This window comes from Gadus macrocephalus, chromosome 19, assembly GCF_031168955.1.
Source record: "Gadus macrocephalus chromosome 19, ASM3116895v1".
NCBI classification, from domain to species: Eukaryota; Metazoa; Chordata; class Actinopteri; order Gadiformes; family Gadidae; genus Gadus; species Gadus macrocephalus.
Window position 1 is genome coordinate 12,358,511 of NC_082400.1, and position 18,774 is coordinate 12,377,284.

At 49.6% G+C, this 18,774-nt stretch overlaps 1 protein-coding gene across 2 annotated transcripts in view; it reads right to left on the reverse strand.

Annotated features, from left to right (window-relative positions):
- Positions 1–18,423, reverse strand: part of utp20 (UTP20 small subunit processome component) — a 34,937-nt gene extending 16,514 nt beyond the window's left edge. The window contains exons 1-29 of one of the 2 annotated variants that reach the window (XM_060038261.1): positions 18,234–18,423; positions 17,683–17,763; positions 17,477–17,543; positions 15,860–15,992; positions 15,310–15,498; positions 14,779–14,860; positions 13,995–14,132; positions 13,200–13,355; positions 12,513–12,677; positions 11,797–11,931; positions 11,408–11,485; positions 11,083–11,264; positions 10,745–10,903; positions 10,531–10,619; positions 10,254–10,359; positions 8,807–8,957; positions 8,571–8,633; positions 8,090–8,257; positions 7,538–7,614; positions 7,047–7,126; positions 6,403–6,679; positions 5,632–5,826; positions 5,333–5,423; positions 3,968–4,053; positions 2,897–3,022; positions 1,918–2,084; positions 1,228–1,436; positions 382–525; positions 174–253 (exon numbers count right to left, since the gene is read on the reverse strand). In XM_060038261.1, coding sequence (XP_059894244.1) covers positions 174–253; positions 382–525; positions 1,228–1,436; positions 1,918–2,084; positions 2,897–3,022; positions 3,968–4,053; positions 5,333–5,423; positions 5,632–5,826; positions 6,403–6,679; positions 7,047–7,126; positions 7,538–7,614; positions 8,090–8,257; positions 8,571–8,633; positions 8,807–8,957; positions 10,254–10,359; positions 10,531–10,619; positions 10,745–10,903; positions 11,083–11,264; positions 11,408–11,485; positions 11,797–11,931; positions 12,513–12,677; positions 13,200–13,355; positions 13,995–14,132; positions 14,779–14,860; positions 15,310–15,498; positions 15,860–15,992; positions 17,477–17,543; positions 17,683–17,763; positions 18,234–18,284 — 3,725 coding nt within the window. In that variant the 5' untranslated portion in view covers positions 18,285–18,423. Of the gene's footprint in view, positions 1–173; positions 254–381; positions 526–1,227; positions 1,437–1,917; positions 2,085–2,896; positions 3,023–3,967; positions 4,054–5,332; positions 5,424–5,631; positions 5,827–6,402; positions 6,680–7,046; positions 7,127–7,537; positions 7,615–8,089; positions 8,258–8,570; positions 8,634–8,806; positions 8,958–10,253; positions 10,360–10,530; positions 10,620–10,744; positions 10,907–11,082; positions 11,265–11,407; positions 11,486–11,796; positions 11,932–12,512; positions 12,678–13,199; positions 13,356–13,994; positions 14,133–14,778; positions 14,861–15,309; positions 15,499–15,859; positions 15,993–17,476; positions 17,544–17,682; positions 17,764–18,233 lie in introns of both variants that reach the window. The other variant, XM_060038260.1, reaches the window with a different exon arrangement.
- Between the last annotated feature and the right edge of the window lie 351 nt (positions 18,424–18,774).

Here is an 18,774-nt window from a genome sequence, read left to right on the forward strand (position 1 = left end):
CGGAAGCAAGTGGGAGAGAGACAGAGAGCCAGTGGGAGAGAGACACAGGAAAAGAGAGATTTCAGTTTTGTGCTCAATGTTCCATGCTGTGCAAAGGAGAACCCATTAGCGAGCGTCTGAACACGGTGTTGCACGGTGCCGACCCGGAGGCGCTGCAGGAGGCGGGAGCTCACCTGGGGTTCTTGCTCCAGGCGTGGATGAGCTTGAGCAGCGGTGTGGGGGAGTAGGGGCTCTCCGTGGACAGACGACACACCTGGAACACAAACCCTCCACATGTTACCTTACATCGTCACCTGCGGCGCTACTGAAGGCATTAAAGGGGCCGCTTCAGAGGGACACAGAACCCCCCCCCCCCCCCGCCGGACCCCCCGCTGCACCCACCTGCGGCCACACCCCGGCCAGGAAGATGGCGTCCAGCTCCTGGGAGGTGAAGGCGTACGACTCGAAGCCCTCGAAGAAGTCGAGCACCCGGAGGCCGCCCAGCCGACGCAGCTTCTTCAGGGGGGCGATGCACCCGGGCTTCAGCTGGAGGAGGGGGAGGAGGAGGAGGAGGGAGGTAAGAAGAGGAGGAGGAAGATGAAGTTAGGAGGAGGAGGAGGAGGGTAGGAGGGAGGTAAGAAGAGGAGGAGGGGGGTAAGAAGAAGAGGAGGAGGAGGAGGAGGAGGAGGAGGAGGAGGAGGAGGAGGAGGAGGAGGATGAAGTTAGGAGGAGGAGGGGGGTAAGAAGAGGAAGAGGAGGAGGATAAAGTTAGGAGGAGGGTAGGAGGGAGGTAAGAAGAGGAGGAGGAGGAGGAGGAGGAGCAGGAGGAGGAGGAGGAGGAGGATGAAGTTAGGAGGAGGAGGGGGGTAAGAAGAGGAAGAGGAGGAGGATAAAGTTAGGAGGAGGGTAGGAGGGAGGTAAGAAGAGGAGGAGGGGGGTAAGAAGAGGAGGAGGGGGGTAAGAAGAGGAGGAGGAGGGTAGGAGGGAGGTAAGAAGAGGAGGAGGGGGTTAAGAGGAGGAGGAGGAGGAGGAGGAGGGTAGGAGGGTAGGAGGGAGGTAAGAAGAGGAGGAGGAAGAGGAGGAGGAGGAAGAGGATGAAGTTAGCAGGAGGAGGAAGAGGAAATTGATGGGGAAGAGGAGCAGGAGGTGGGAGTAGGGGAGAATGGGGAAGAAAGGCAAAAGGTCATCACGTCATTCAAACCTCATCTTCCACAAAACACAACGATCAAAGGCGTTTCCTCTTCCTACCTGCTCCCTCTGGTCCAGGATGGCGGAGTTGGAGGCGTTGAGGCTGAGGATGATCTGCAGCACCTGGGGCAGGTGGCCCTGGATCAAGTGGCCCAGCTTGTCGATCACCACGGTGATGACGTTCAGGAGGCTGTGCTGCCGGCCCAGGGGCAGCACGGCCGCCACGTCCGTCTGGCTCACGGCGCGCTCCACCGCCTCCACGCACGAGCCTGGACGGGGGGGGCGGGGGGATTACTCACTCATCGTTTAGTCATCGAGCAGATTCATCCATCCATCGCAGTCAATCAGAACCAGGACATGAAGGAGCGGGTAGGGGGAATCAAACCCAGAACCTTCAGAGCAGGAGTATCCAGTAAGCCCTGGTTACATTTGTCACTTCAGTACGGCTTGTGTTCTAGGTTTGTTCGCCAGCATTTAGAGCTCCTTGTCTAGAAGTCATGGCATGAGCATAGCATAGTGCTGCTGTGCTGCTCCACAGACCAGTGTGCTAACCCCATAGCTGAGGCTGGGAAGAACCCATGTCAATCAATCAATCAATCCAGATCAATCATCATAAGTCTCTTACAACCCAGCACGAATAAACTATGTTTAAAAGTTCCACTCTTAAGACCATCAAGTGGCTGATGTTGAGACGCAACCAGATGCCATTTTGAACTGGCTTGAACCCTTGGCTGTGAAGTAGGGTCTCACCCTGAGCGTGGTGGCCCAGCGGCTCCAGCAGCAGGCTGATGAACATGCCCAGCTCCTCGGCCTGGCAGCCCCCCAGGAAGCGCAGCACGATGGAGGAGCGCACCGACGCCGACGCCTTGCCCTGGAACTTACTGCTGCCCTTAGAGCGCAGGCGGCCGAACAGGATCCTGAGGGGAGGGGGGGGGGGCGGACACGTTACTTAAGGTGGGGGCGGTAGAGGGCCGGGGGCACACGCATCAGCTAATGTGGGGGCTTCATGCAGTGCTCTGGTTTGGATCAGACGGTAAACAAACGAGCCACAACGAGGCCTTTCAACAGCAACGATGCAAACAAGGGAAACAACAACACAACAGGAGGAATAACAGACAGACAAACAGACCGGAAGACAGACATGTTGATGATAAGGAGACAGACAGACATGTTGATGAGAAGGAGACAGACAGACATGTTGATGATATAGGGAGACAGACAGACATGTTGATGATAAGGAGACAGACAGACAGACATGTTGATGATAAGGAGACAGACAGACAGACATGTTGATGATAAGGAGACAGACATGTTGATGAGAAGGAGACAGACAGACATGTTGATGATAAGGAGACAGACAGACATGTTGATGATAAGGAGACAGACAGACATGTTGATGATAAGGAGACAGACATGTTGATGATAAGGAGACAGACATGTTGATGATAAGGAGACAGACATGTTGATGATAAGGAGACAGACATGTTGATGATAAGGAGACAGACAGACATGTTGATGATAAGGAGACAGACAGACATGTTGATGATAAGGAGACAGACAGACATGTTGATGATAAGGAGACAGACAGACATGTTGATGATAAGGAGACAGACAGACATGTTGATGATAAGGAGACAGACAGACATGTTCATGATAGGGAGACAGACAGGCAGGTTGATGAGAGGAGGGTAACAGACAGGCGGGCAGACAGACAGGTGGGCAGACAGACCTCATCAGCAGGGGGATGAGGGTGACTCTGTGCAGGGGGTCCACCGCCTCGCCCTCCTCAGAGATGTTGAAGTGAACGATCTCCTCCTTGAAGTGCTTGTCGTCCAGAAGCCTCCCCAGGTTCTCCCTGAAACGAGACGGGGATTAACCATCACGCAGACCGCCGGGGGTCCACGGTCCTCACAGCGTCTTCATTCAGTCCCTCTCAGACCCGCGTCGATACACAGGCTAACCAGTCATCAACCCAAACCAGGGTTTGATTGGTTGTTTTACGGCCATTTTGTTTTTCATTTGCAATTTTTTCTTCTGTTTCTTCATCCTCATATTTTAAATGTTTATTGAAAAGTCTTCTTCTGCTATTTACTAGACGTTTGCAAACTAAATAAAGGCTAGTTAAAGTATAGGTCTGAAACAGGAGTCTGTTTAAATCTGTAGGAGACTTTAAATCTGTGAGATCTGTGTGACATTTTTCAAAGTCTCGAATACGGTAATATGATATTTGCGATTCTGCTAATCATCCCTGAAATGCGATGATGTGCCTCACATTAAACCCTGTCCAGTCCCCAGATCCATTAGGACCGCTCTACTACAATGGAGGGCCCTCATAGCCAGGCGTCTCTCAGGGGGCTCCCGGCGCTGGAACCAGATAGCTTAATGACACGCCACCGGGCGCAGAACCAGCAACCCCATTGTTCAGCCGGCCTGTTAACATTCCTCCAAAAAGACCAGAGAGCTTTCTGCAAGAGAGGAGGCTCTGGGAAATACAGACTCTGATCTATATCAGGGGAGAGAGTCAGAGAGCGAGAGAGAGATATAGGGAGAGAGAGAGATATAGGGAGAGAGAGAGATATAGGGAGAGAGAGAACGCGGGGGGATAGGGAGGAAAGGGGATGGGGGAAAGAGAGAGGGGTGGAAGAGAAAGAGAGGTGAGAGAGGGAGGTGAAAAGTGGAGGGAGGGAAGGAGAGAGGGAAAGAGGGGAGGTAAGTGGGAGAGAGGGAAAGAGAGAAAGAGAAGGGAGAGGTGGTTGGGAGAGAGGGAAAGAGAGGGGGGAGGTAGGTGGGAGACACTCACTTGTAGGGCACTATGTGTGGGTCCCTGTAGGTCAGGATGCAGTCTAGCGCAGCTTTCTGGATCTCCTGTTCCTGGTGACAGAGCAGCTGGGGAACAGACAAAGAATCAGTAGGGGAAACCTAAAGAGTTAATCAGACAGAGAGCATTAGAGGCAGACAGAGCATCAGGAGAGGAGGAACAGACACAGAGAGCATCAGGAGAGGAGGAACAGACACAGAGAGCAACAGGAGGAGGAACAGACACAGAGAGCAACAGGAGGAGAAACGGACACAGAGAGCAATAGGAGAGGAGGAACAGACAGAGAGAGCATCAGGAGGAGAAACAGACACAGAGAGCAACAGGAGGAGGAACAGACACAGAGAGCAACAGGAGGAGGAACAGACACAGAGAGCAACAGGAGGAGAAACAGACACAGAGAGCAACAGGAGAGGAGGAACAGACAGAGAGAGCATCAGGAGGAGGAACAGACACAGAGAGCAACAGGAGGAGAAACAGACACAGAGAGCAACAGGAGAGGAGGAACAGACAGAGAGAGCATCAGGAGGAGAAACAGACACAGAGAGCAACAGGAGGAGGAACAGACACAGAGAGCAACAGGAGGAGGAACAGACACAGAGAGCAACAGGAGGAGGAACAGACACAGAGAGCAACAGGAGGAGGAACAGACACAGAGAGCAACAGGAGAGGAGGAACAGACAGAGAGAGCATCAGGAGGAGAAACAGACACAGAGAGCAACAGGAGGAGGAACAGACACAGAGAGCAACAGGAGGAGAAACAGACACAGAGAGCAACAGGAGGAGGAACAGACACAGAGAGCAACAGGAGGAGAAACAGACACAGAGAGCAACAGGAGGAGGAACAGACACAGAGAGCAACAGGAGGAGGAACAGACAGAGAGCAACAGGAGGAGAAACAGACAGAGCATCAGGAGGAGAAACAGACAGAGCATCAGGAGGAGAAACAGACAGAGCATCAGGAGGAGAAACAGACAGAGCATCAGGAGGAGAAACAGACAGAGCATCAGGAGGAGAAACAGACAGAGAGAGCATCAGGAGGAGAAACAGACAGAGCATCAGGAGGAGAAACAGACAGAGAGAGCATCAGGAGGAGAAACAGACAGAGCATCAGGAGGAGAAACAGACAGACAGAGCATCAGGAGGAGAAACAGACAGAGCATCAGGAGGAGAAACAGACAGAGCATCAGGAGGAGAAACAGACAGAGAGAGCATCAGGAGGAGAAACAGACAGAGCATCAGGAGGAGAAACAGACAGCATCAGGAGATATTCACTGCGCAGTGATACCTGCTAGAATACATGATACATGTATTCACATGGCCTGTAGGAGATGGGTCTTCACTCGTTACCTGGTGGTAGAGCTCGTTGAGACGAGGCTCCATGTAGAGGGAGCGGGGGTTGGAGAACTTAGCAAACACTTTCATGTGGGAAATCAGTTGTCTGGGAGGGTGAAGGGGAGAAGAAAGAAGTTAATTAATTTAACACATTTCATACATCAAATCCTTGATCTAATCATCTTTAAACCACCAACCACCACAATTAACAGTTTTGGTCTATATTACAACATGGTGGCATGTGTTTCAGTTTAAGAGGGTGATGAATATTCATGAGGAGACATCAGAGGTTCCTCCTCGGAATGTTGTCATACTTAGCCGCCGCTCGTTTGGGGACGGGCTTCTTCTGGCGTCTCCCTCCAGCCTTCTCCTCCTCCTCTTCCTCCTCCTCAGAGTCCTGCTCCTCCTCTCCCTCCCCAGTCATCTCCGCATCCTTGGGGGCGGGGCTTTCCTTCTTCCTCAGGTCCTGAGTGGGTGCCACCAGCAGGTCCGCGGGGAAATACTCATTGCTGCCAATCAGAACAAAGGTAGGGCGGGATGTGAGTTACAATACACAAAGCGATTGGCTGGCGGAAACATCAGTAACAAATTGCTTTGTTGACAGCCAATCGTCTCAAGTTGTTTTTGAGCCCTCTACTTTGCATGATTCGCATTATACTGATCACGTTCAGTATAATGTAACACATTCACACACCGACGGCGGAGTCAACCATGCAGGGCGACAGTCAGCTCGTCAGGAACAGGTAGGGTCAGGTGTCTTGGTCAGTCAGGGACACCTCGACAATCAGCTAGGAGGAGCCGGGGATCCAACTAGCAACCTTCCGGTTACCAGCCAACCCGGAGGACAAGGGGGTCTGAACCTGATGACCACTAGCCCAGCCGAAGGAGGAGAAGGGGATCTGAACCTGATGACCACTAGCCTGACAGAAGGAGGAGAAGGGGATCTGAACCTGATGACCACTAGCCTGACAGAAGGAGGAGCAGGGGGTCTGAACCTGATGACCACTAGGCCAACCGAAGGAGGAAAAGGGGATCTGAACCTGATGACCACTAGGCCAACCGAAGGAGGAGAAGGGGATCTGAACCTGATGAACTGCAGGAAGAGCGGGGTGAGCTCCCGGCTGCGCGGCTCCACACAGTCGGGGAAGTGGGTCATGGCGCGCCACAGCTGGCTGCGGAAGTTGGTGAAGTCCGTCCGGGCGCCGGTGTCAGAGGTCAGCTTGGCCTGCTCCAGGAACAGCACGCCCACGTCGCCGCTCTCGATGACGTCGCAGCCCGCCTCTCCGGACAGATCTGATTGGTCGTCGCCCTCGTCGTCGCTGTCGTCGTCGCGGTCCTCCCCGCGACGCTGCAGCTCTTTTTCTGAGGCACACGTTGACAGAAAGGTCGTGGGTGAGATTCCGCACCTGGAGGCATGCTTCGGGAAGATGCCCTCACAGCTACCTGCTCGTTAACGGTAAGTAACTATGGATAAAGGCGTCTGCTAAACGACGTAAAAACTAGTACTATAAAAAGGTAAAGGATAGTTTAATTAAAAAAGAAATGCATAATAAACTATCATGGAAAGTATTTGTGCTGATTAATAATAACCAATCCATCCCTCAGGGAAACGTGTAACACACATCCTGATTCAACATCAGTCACCATCCAGGCTAGCCCTTCTAGTTAGCTATAAGTGGGCTAACATCGCGGTCAGCATGGTCGCTAACAGCCCAGCTGGGTCTCCTACCTGCCAGTCCCGCCACGGTCTGCAGGTGTTCGTAGAAGACCTGCCAGAAGCTCTTGTTGTCCATCCCTCGGGCGTGGCTCCTAGGGTCCAGAACAACAAATCAACAGGTCACACAAGGTACATCTTAGACTATTTAGTCTTTTAGACTTTAGACACTTGTTCCACAGTGGCTTTTAGATACATCGTTAATGCAGGCATCTTGCGCAATGATTCCAGCAGCTAGACTAAGGACATTGGGATTCAAATCAGCTCAGGGTCAAATTCCCTAACTGCTACAGTATCCTCTCCCTTTATAAAATATACGTTATGCTCAGCAAGAAAAACAATGCAAATTGATCAACTTTTCACACTATATACATTCACTGATTTAAGATCAACAGAATTAATTAGAATGATCTTCCCAAAAAACAAAGCGCTAAAAGCCCTAGCGTACTAAAATGAGGCCTCGGCGTATCTGAGTAAGTGTAAGAGTAGTGCTAACAGGTACTTACATCAGCAGCTCGATGACAGGGTCCCATAGAGACTTGAAGTTGATGTAGAGCATCGCTATCAGGTAGCGCAGCGGCACCTGAACACACACACACACACACATGTCACGGCTGGTGTGATGCCACAGGTTCGACCGTTGGATTGACCAATCAACTGTCAGTCAGCGACCGCTGGGGGGACTTAAAATCACTGGTTTTAGAAGAAAAACAGTCACCGGTTTTGAAGAAAACCATTCACCAGAACGCCCCAATCTCAAGTGAAATTAACCCAATTGTATAAAACGTTGGACTCTTATTGTCATCTATAGGATAAATAATTAATGAATGCATGCCCACACATAAATCAGCTTGTTGTGAGTGGGAGTGGCTCTTGTAAGAAACAGACAGACAGTCTGAACATCAATATAGTCCCACCCCTAAATAAAATAAAACTATCTCTACCGAGTCAGGAGAAGGCATTTGTTTTTAACTTTAACACTAGGCAGGGGACTAGGGTCAGGTGGGGGGGAGCGTTGCCACGGTAACCCCATCGCTAGGCGACGGCGGGCTCCTCACCTGCTCGAAGGTTCCGGGGGGCCCCTGCGGCAGGCAGCCCTGGGCCAGGTCGTGCCTCAGCTTGCGGAGGTGCAGCAGCTTCTCTCTGTGGTCCTGCACGGTGGCCGGGACGCGCTCCGCCAGCAGGCACACGGCAAACACGGGCTGCACCGCCTCGCTCTCCTCGCCCTGGAGACGGAGAGAGAGGGAGGGATCAGCCTCAGACAGAGCGACCGGGGGGAGACGCAACACACATACACAGACCACACAGACCAGAGAGATGGATAGAGCAGCAGATAGACAGACAGATAGGCCAAGACAGACAGACAGACAGAGAGATAGATTGATGCCCGATTGGTCAACCAACACAGAGAAATAGATAGGACACATGGAGCATTAGACAGATGGATGGACAGCACCATCAGACAGACAGATGCTCAAACAGACAGGCCGACAGGAAGTCAGACGGACTTCACTGCAATGTACTTCCTGTTTGTCTTACCTCTGTCTGGACAGGAAGCTCCGCCGCAAAGTGAGTGAATATCCTGAGTGTCAAGAGGCGGATCTGGGAAAAAAAACAATGGGAGTGTCTGGAGTTAATGATGCCATCATTTATGCATTTTAATCGGAACTGATGCTAACTTCAAGCGGACTGTTCAAGCTCAAGCCCGTGGAAGATAAAGGACATCGGATCATAGTACCAAAGCACCCTGCTCACTTCCTGTAGCCGCTTGTTACCTTGGCAATGTTGGACGACACGTTGGCGTGAAGAATCTGGTACACCTCCAGCAATGCATTGTGGGTCCTGTGCTCGGAGAGGCCCCCGAGGGCCAGGCGGGTGTAGTAGAGGTCGCCCAGCAACAGCGCAGACAGATCCGTGGGGTACTTCCTGTCCGCAACAGGAAATGAGAAGAAGATGGCGTCAAGAGAAAGGCCTCCAGTAACCACGGTAACCATGGTATCCATCCCATTAAAAAGCATTTAAAGATAAAAAAAAAGATGGAAAACACAAGCAATCTTTGTGTCAGCTGAAAAGCTGTTTCAGGAGCATTTAATCTTTTGATTCAAACTTATTTCAGAAATCTGGAAAAGTGTATTGGCCCATGTAGAACCAACTATATACACAATAGAAGTTCACAAAAAAGGACAGAGAACAGACTTCCACACCGGGATCTCTAGGTTCTGAACCCCCAGGCCCAGAGCGGCAGACAGAGCCCCAGGTCACAGAGCCAAGCCTCAGCCCTGATACCCTGACCTTGGAGTCAGATGTCCGGAACCGGAAGAGATCGAGCTAGATTCCTACCACAGAAGAGCCATTTACTCGCGTGCGCACGCACGCGCACACACACACACACACGCACACACACATCCACTCTCCACAGTCCACACACACACACCACTCTCCAATCACACACACATCCACTCTCAACACCCGCACCGAGCTCACCCACCAGGGGGTAAACCCTGTGTGGGGGAGCTCATAACTCTGTGGGCCCAGCAGGGGGGAGGATCAAAGGAGCGCGGTCCCGCCCAGTAACCAGTGGAGTGCACTGGTCCGACTCTGGCGCCGGATAACAAGAGACCTCTTGAACATCGCTGCACACTAGCATTTGTTTCTCTTTTTATGTGCTCGTGAGGGCGGCCGATACGCCTCGATCGTCCCTTCATCCCTTCGTCTTCCCGCCATCCGAATCTGAAATGCCCTCCGCGAACAACGGATCTGAATGAACATGAACTCACAAAGTAGCGCGCTGTGCGCCCAGACGATACATGAATCGTACGGGCATGAACTCAGAAACACACCTAGAGAGAAGAAGTTGTGTGTCCTTGACTCCGTTACTTTGTATTCTAATCGTGGCCTCGTTCCATTGTTTCGGGTTGTTATCGGAACTAGAGGCTAAATTTAGGACCTCACTCTCTACCCACTCTAAGTAGATATTGGTAGATTGATGACATACACCCATATCACCACACACACACCCTATCTACTCTGTGTCATTCCTAGACATCTTTAACACACACTCTTATCTCACGAACACACACACACACACACACACACACATGTATCTCACTAACACACACACACCTGTGTTTAACCAACACACACAGACATACAAACATCTACACACACACACACACACACACACACATCTGTATCTCTCACACACACTGGAGAAGTACTCACTGCAGGGTGGCCACGACCTTGTCCACTGGGACCAATGAGAGCAGGTGGGCGGAGCTATCCAGGGTGAGCAGACAGCTGAGAGCCTGTCTGGCCACAAACAGACCCGCTGGGCGAGGGGGGGAGAGAGGGAGAGAGGGAGGGAGGGAGGGAGGGAGGGGCATGTATTTTATCAGATTAGAGTTTAGTAGTAACTGTAACATTCAGAACATATCTAGCACAAAACAGAAGCAGTGGTTACAGTTGCACAATGTGGCTGTACAGTCTAACTTGGGCTCACCTTTCCCGAGTTCCTGGGTCTGGATCAGACCCAGGAGGCGGTTCAGGAGGTCTGTGACGGCTGGAACCACACTGGTGCCGGCCAGAGGCCTGCAGGGGAACCACAACCACCATTTAGCCTCGCTTCAGGATCGGAAACAACCACTTAAAGCACCGCCAAAAGCTGGAACTCAATGTACGAGCGATCGAGAGAGAAGAGAGAGAACAGAGCGTACCTGAGGTGGGGCAGCAGCACCAGGGCGGCCCAGGGGAGGGACAGGTCAGAGATGGGCTGGTCTAGAGGCAGCTGGATCAGAGACAGAATCTGTTCTGGGACCAGCCGGCTCTCATCCTGCTCCTCTGGGTCACAGGGTCCGGCCTGGGGGGTCTCCTTGCTGCTGGGGTAAGAACACATGTTAGGATTCACAACAGACAGCCGTATTAACAAGTGTTAGTGGTTGGCACATCCTTACTGTAACAACAGTGATATATTGTTTCTCTTTCAAAGTCGCTTTGGATAAAAGCGTCTGCTAAAGGCCCGTAAAGGTTTCCCTGCAGCGCGGCAGTGACTCACCCCTGGGGCGGGGCGCCGGTGAACAGCAGGGGGTAGACCTCGAAGGCCATGGAGCCGTCGCTGGGCGGGGGGGCCTTGGAGAGGATGAGCTGCACCAGGACCTCCAGGCCCCGCTGGGGGGTGCTGGGGTCCGCGCTGCGCAGCAGACCGGAGGAGAACCGCAGCAGGGTGGGCAGGAAGAGCTGGGGGGGGGGGGGGAGGGAGATAAGGGTTACAAACTACATTTAGGAACAGATGCAACCAACCCTCCAACCTGGTGAAGCGGTAGTAGTCTGATTTGTTTTTGGTCCATGAGATGTTGGACCCCCCCCAGCCCGGCTCACACCTTTTCAAACTGCTTCATGGTGAACATCTCCTTGGTGAACTCCAGAATCAGGTCCTGATCTATATCACTGGCAAACACCTGGGAGGGAGAGAGAGAGAGAGGGGGGGCGAGAGAGAGAGAGAGAGAGAGGGGGGGCGAGAGAGAGAGAGAGAGAGAGGGGGGGCGAGAGAGAGAGGGGGCGAAAGAGAGAGAGAGAGAGAGAGAGAGAGAGAGAGAGAGAGAGAGAGAGAGAGAGAGAGAGAGAGAGAGAGAGAGAGAGAGAGAGAGAGACGTCAGAACACACAAACACATTGCATGGTCCTAGACACAAACCCTGAGACATGCGCACACAGAGAGAAACACACATCTCCTTTCAGACACACACACACACACACACACACACACAGTACCGTTTGCACCGTCTCCTGGATGAAGGAGGAGGGCAGGAAGATGTTCTCCCCCAGGAGCAGGGAGGAGGTGATCTGGAGGAGGAGCTGAGAGCAGGAGGCGGGGAGTCCTGGGGTCCGGACCACCTTCATCACCGTCTGCACAGAGAGAGAGAGATGGTGACACATCGCTATGGAAACAGCGTCACGTCGCTATGGTCACCGCATCAGGTCACTATGGTGGCAGCATCACATTGTTACAGCAACCGCATGACGTCGCTATGGTAACGGCACCACGTCGCTATGGTAACCAAAACACGGCGCTATGGTAAAAGAATGACAGTGTAGCTAAACATCCCTATACTAACAGTGTCATCCACGACCTCGCAATGGTAACGGTATCAATGGTTTCTACACATTAGATACGATCTTGACCCTCTATGTTGATGCATGCTGTGCGGCCAGCTTCATCACCATGGAAAGTAGGGGCACAATGATGCATCAGTCACTGATGTACAGCTGCCAAAATGTCTAACGTTGGAAACTAAAGTGCTGTTTCTTTCCAAACAATTAACGCTGCTGTGTTTGTAGGTGAAAAACACAACTGTTGATTGATTATGAAAAAGATTATCAATATATGTATCGGCCTAGAGCAGCGTATGAATACAGGCCATACTGGTGCATTCCTAAGGAACACCATATTAACCTCTCCATAGGTGCCATAGTGATGGACCTCCTACCTGGCAGACCGCCTGTGGTTTGGTGACCTTGGCTCCGTCCTTGTGGGAGGCCAGGGTGTGGAGAACAAACAGCAGCCTCTCCAGCTGCTCCTCCACCTGCTCCTTCAGCAAGCCTTTCGGCATCTCCTCCCTCTGCAGGACCTCCAGCACCTCCATGACACACGCCTGACACACACACCCCCATTCGCCACGTTACATTTACAGGTAGTGCATTTAGCAGACGCTTTTAACCAAAGCGACATTTGTACATTTGGCAGAAGAAAGAGAAACCAGAATGTATCGCTGTCGGTACAGTAAGGATGTTCATAGAACCAAGTGCAAAGCACAAATAACAGTTAGGTTAACCCCTTCCCTGTATACAACAGATATAGCTAGGATAAGATGCTACACAATTCTAAGTACTATTTTTAAGTGCAAGGACGTACAACATACGTCCTGGCAACTTTTTAGGACTTTTTCTAGGACTTTTAAATGCTTCTATGAACAACCTAACAAAGTAACGTAAACAGAGTTGAATGACCCTAAAGCTTTTACATTGAATCAGTTTTGCCTTATTTAGTTTACTTTCACTTTCACTTTAAACTGAAGGTGGGATCTTTGCTGGTCTGACCGTGACGAGGAGCTGTGAAGAAGGACAAGAGCACGACCTAACATCCCCACCCGATGCAGCCAATGACGAGGCCTCACCTGCAGGGACTCCCAGAGAACCAGGAAGTGCTCCTTGTCGACGTGATTGGCTGCGGCCTGAGCCATCTGATCCAGGGCGTCCCTGACCGTGTCCCAGGGCAACCGGAGGGCAGGGTCTAGGGTGGGGCCCAGCTTCCTCAGAGCAAGGGGGAAGGCCTGCAGAGGGGGAGGAGGTGATCTTATCATCAGGGAGGGAGGGAGTAACACAAGACTGTGTCTACTAACACACAGCTAAACCGGCACTGGAACTATGAGCTAACTGTTAGGACTAACTGCCCGGTTACTCCAAGTGTAGACTAACACATGCAACTAAAAAAAGTAGTAAAAGTTTAAAAAATATAAACATACATTATTATCATTATTATTATTATATGATTATTAGGTAGCCTAATACTGTGATTGTTTAGTCGATTATTAGGCTACCTAGATTATTGGATAGTCTTTTAATCACAGCGCCACGTATAGTGTGCATTTATCTTTGTGTTTGTAGACAATCTACAATCTTGTTGTTGTGTTGTAATCTGAGCAGCTATTTGGAACCCTCACATGAACAGGAGCGAGGTTACCGCAACAAGTCAATAGTAGCGGCTCACGGAGAGACAATGCTAACCCAGCGAACACCCCATCTGGACAAACCCAGATGAATTTTGAATTGAACAACTCGTCTGATTCTGAGGACACCAAGCAAACGCAGATCTACATCTACCTCTGTGTATCTCTTGAATATAATTTTAATAGTGCCCCCGCTAAGACTCCACAGAAAACATTGTAATAAAATCAGAGTGGATGGCCGACCTTCTCGGCGCAGGAGTGGAACATGCAGCGGACGCCCTTGCACATCTCAAACAGCAGCTGCCCGGCGCCTTTGGCCTTCTCAGGGTGGGCCTTCAGGTCAGAGAGCATGAGAACCAGCAGGCCGTCCATGTCTGGGACCTGGAACACACACAGAGTCATCAGTAGGTGCTGCAAACCACCACTACATTGCACTCCGCTTGGAGGATGTTAAGATGAAGGCTATGGACTCTGGATATCAAATTCATTCAAATGAAAAATTAAGCTATGTTTTATTGATTAAAACAAATAACATGAATCGGTGTGGTTTACATTTACATTTAGGGCATTTAGCAGACGCTTTTATCCAAAGCGACTTACATCAGTTAATACACACATTGACACACAGACGGCTCGTCAGAAGCAATTAGGGTTAAGTGTCTTGCTCACAGGGACACATCAACACTCAGCTAGGAGGAGCTGGGGATCGAACTAGCAACCTTTGTTGTGTTACAAGACAACTGCTCTACCTCCTGAGCTAAGCCGACGTGTGGTGTCTTAAGGACGTCACCTTGGTTCAGGTTTAATAGGTGAGGTTTGGCAGAACAACACACCTAAGTCAAACCTGCACACCGGCTACTGCTAAGATTTAGAACACACCAATCACACAGAATATATTCATACATGTTGATGATACAGGATTTGTATATCAACCATTAATTAACGTCATGTCATCAGAGACATTTATACTCATCAATAACAGATCATAAAATGAAAAAAAATATGTCTCATAAAACACAACACCCACCTTTCTCATCAGGAAGGAGAAGCTCTCGGCTGCAAAGTTGCAGATGTGCTCCTTCTTGTGGGCCAGCAAGGGGCTGTAGAGCCTGGAAGAGAGAAACAGGTAACCTTCAGACGCACACAGAGGAGGGGGACTAACACTTTAAACAAAAAACACCATTGGGCTGTAGCGCCTTGAACAGAGAAGCCTGCTTTAGACCCACTCAAGAGTCCCACCAGTACATAGGAGAGGGGAGCTTGTGTTCATTAGGACTAACACCAGCTAACACTTCATAACGCTAACACAAAGCCCATGGGGATACTGGTGCTTTACGGTATGAAGGTCCAAGACAGAGAAGACCTTTCTCAAATAAGACCAGATGATATCTGGATAACTTCAACAATGTCACAATCGTATTTACAAATAAATGTGCATTTGCTTCTTTATATTACGGTCTGTCACTGTAGTGCAGATGGTACACGTGCATTTTGACTCTCTGTGTATTTGGTCATGGGTCTTCTGTTTGTCCTGAGGAGCACAGAGCCCCCTGCTCACCTGTAGATGTTGCTCATGTCCCGGGTCATCAGCCTCCACAGGTACTTGTACAGGTAGGACAGGCAGGTGAAGACCCACTCCAGCACCTCCGTGTCCTGGGTCTCCAGCAGCGGGGTGATGAGCAGGAAGAAGTCTGGGAAGTGGGGGTAGAAGTCCGTCTGGAGGTCCCTGGCCATCCGCACCACCAGGCTGGGGGGAGAGAGAGAGAGAGAGAATTAATAATACAATATTGTATTATTAATCACTTAACCAATCACAATGCTTTAAGTGTCTTATCCGATGTTTAGTCATTTATTCAGATTCCTATATTGTCCATACGGATTGACAGAAATCTCCTTGAGACGTTTTTCTGTTAAAAAAAAACATTAAAAACAGAATAAATCCTTATGTAGTAAACAAAAAGCTTCAGAGATTGTCATGCTCCGAAGGTAAACAACAGCCTTTGTTTACTAGCTAGTCATTCATCATCATATGACCTTAATGAGGAGGTCAGGGCATATTGCTCCAGCATGCCTACAGGTATAGCTCACACACAACCAGACAAACTTACTCGAGGAGGGGCTGGTAGGCCATGCTGTTCTTGACGGCGAGGTGGGCTTTCAGGCTGGCCACCACGGCCTTCTGGTGGAAGACCAGCAGGTTGAAGGTCTGGCACTGGTTGAACACGTCCCTCATAAAGGCCACTGTAGCAGAGAGACAGAAAACCATTAACACAAGGATTAGAAACACGCGACCCATCAACAACGTAAAGGTGTTGGTAAAAACATGAGGACAATAAATGGTAAATGGACTGCAAACCGGAATATTGGAAAGCGCTTTCCATTAATGCCTGACATTCACCCAGACATGCACACATTTACACAGCAACGGCGGTGCATCGCCCATGCAAGGCGATAGCCAGCTTATTGGGAGCATTTAGGGTGAGATGTCTTGTTCACAAACACCTCGTGAGCAAGACACAATAACTAAAGAATGGAGGAGATGTGGGTCTGCGATCTCTGGACAAATCGATGGGGCGGGTGCAAGGTCGAGGCTAGGTTAGAGATACAGAGAGATGGAGGGAAGTTTGAGAGAGAGAGGGGAGAGACTGAGCAAGCGGGGTAATATAGAGAGAGGGAGGTAAAGAGAGGGATTGGGAGAGACTGAGATGGGGGAGTAATTGAGTGAGAGGGAGGGAGAGACTGAGGGAGGGAGAGTGAGGGAATAGATAAGGAAGGAGAGATCAACAACAATGCAGAATTCTTTGTATTCACTCAATGCAAGAGAGAGGGAGACAAAGAGAGCGAGTGGGACAGAGACTTATAGAGGGGGGTAAAGAGGGAGAGGAAGACAAAGAGAGAGTGGGAGAGACTGCGAGAGCAGATTAATAGAGAGAGAGGTCGACAAAAACTGAGGGAGGAGAGTGATGGAATAGATAAGTAAAGAGAAATCCACAACACAGCAGACTTGTATGTATTCGATCAATGCTATGCGTGAGAACTGCAAAGTCAAGGTGTTATCTGTTCTGAGTCGATAGGCTGTGTGTGTGGTGGTGAGGGGTGTTGTTTTCAAATGCTGGGGGGGGGGGGGGGGGTGTGCGATCATGTAAATAGTAAAATAGTGGTCTCTGTCTCTCTCCCTCTCTGTCTCTCTCCCTCTCTGTCTCTGTCTCTCTCCCTCTCTGTCTCTGTCTTTCTCCCTCTCTGTCTCTCTCTGAGAAAGCATCCTCCCTATCGGGTCTCTCTTCCCTGATTGGCTCAGATCACATGCTCATGACCACGGCGTCAGCCAATGGGTGATCTGCGTTCTCCTGTTCATTCATTCATTCATTCACCATGCAAGGCGACAGCCAGCTCGTCGGGAGCAGTTAGGGGTAGAGGCGTCTTGCTCAGGAACACCTCGACACTCAGCTAGGAGGAGCCGGGGTTTGAACTAGCAACCTTCCGTTACCAGCAAACCCGCTCTACCTCCTTAGACACATGCCGCCCCTCTATTACTTTTACAATATTATTACAATGTTATTATATGTATACTCAACCTCCCCCAACACAAATCAGAGGTGACTTTTCAGGAGCTATCTAACCATCTATAAAGCTATAATAAGGCACTAGAACAGATTGATATATCCAATGGCCAAACTATGATAATAAAAGACATGCACACACACACACAAAACAGAGTTACTTACAGAAGTGGTCTGTCAAGTTTAGGTCTCTCCATTTTGTCAGACCTTCAAAGAAGTATGTGTCTACCTCCTGTAAATGGAGAACATTTGTTATTATGAGTCATGTAAATATGGCGCCATTTGGAAATATTCAAGGGCAGTTATTATATGAATGAGCAGAACTCTCACTATACGCATTATGTTAATGAATTAAGTTAATGCTTCCATACCTCATCATAGGTTCCCGTCCGGTCGATTCGATGGATGACATCGATGTTGACATTTGCAAGTCTCTCTGCGAAAGTGAGAAACTGCAAAAAAAAACATTGTTTCAATAATCATATTCACAACAATCAGGGGATGGTGATGGACCGTGGACGATATCCCTATGATATAACACTGTTGTTAAACAACAACCTCGACTGACAGGTGACCGTTGCCTGATAGACAACATTCAGTCAGATAAAGAACCTACATATTGCATATGAAGATATTTCATATACTATCAATTCAAAACATGAAGTATTCACAATTAAAACAACCAGACGTGTTGTATACGCAGACAAAACGAGGCAATGCTGTTATTGAGATGAGAGTAGCATATAGTAGAGAAACAGCTGGTTAAAAACAGACATTGCTGAATATGAGCAACCGATTAAATACAGTTGAATCTGTTATAGGGCAGCAAAAGGGTTCATGTTTTAAAGCAGAAGTTAAAGTTGAAGACCAGAGATCCACCAGGCTTACAGTAGAAACATGCCCTGTTCTGCTCTCTACTCACCCTGTAGGTATTCTCCGATTTGTGATAACTCGATTTGGACTTAAGTTTCATGTTTGCAGTATTCCTAGAAGTCCGTTGAACGAAATGAATCAAGTAAAAGGAAGGTTTATGGGCTCATGTATTCAGAAGTGTTTACACGCATGTAGCTGCCGGGGCGCCGCCATATTGAATGGTGCATCATGGGAGCTCCTCCGGGTCCACGTGCTCACGGGAGGGCAGGGGAAACCACGCCCACACAGTGACGTCAGTTAACAAGTTATTTTATTTATTAGTAAAGTAAAAAAAATAAAATGTGTGATTGTTTGACATTACTACTAATACTACGACATAGATAGATATAAATTTACAAAAACTGTTCAAATTCTACACATTTATTCTAGGTTTGTAGGCCTACATTGTTATTAAAATGTGTCGACTAAAGGAGTTTTTAATAAACGGATGAGTTCAGTCAACGCGGTTGTTTCACTAGCTGAGAACGTGGCGTGTGTGTGTGTGTGTGTGTGTGTGTGTGTGTGTGTGTGTGTGTGTGTGTGTGTGTGTG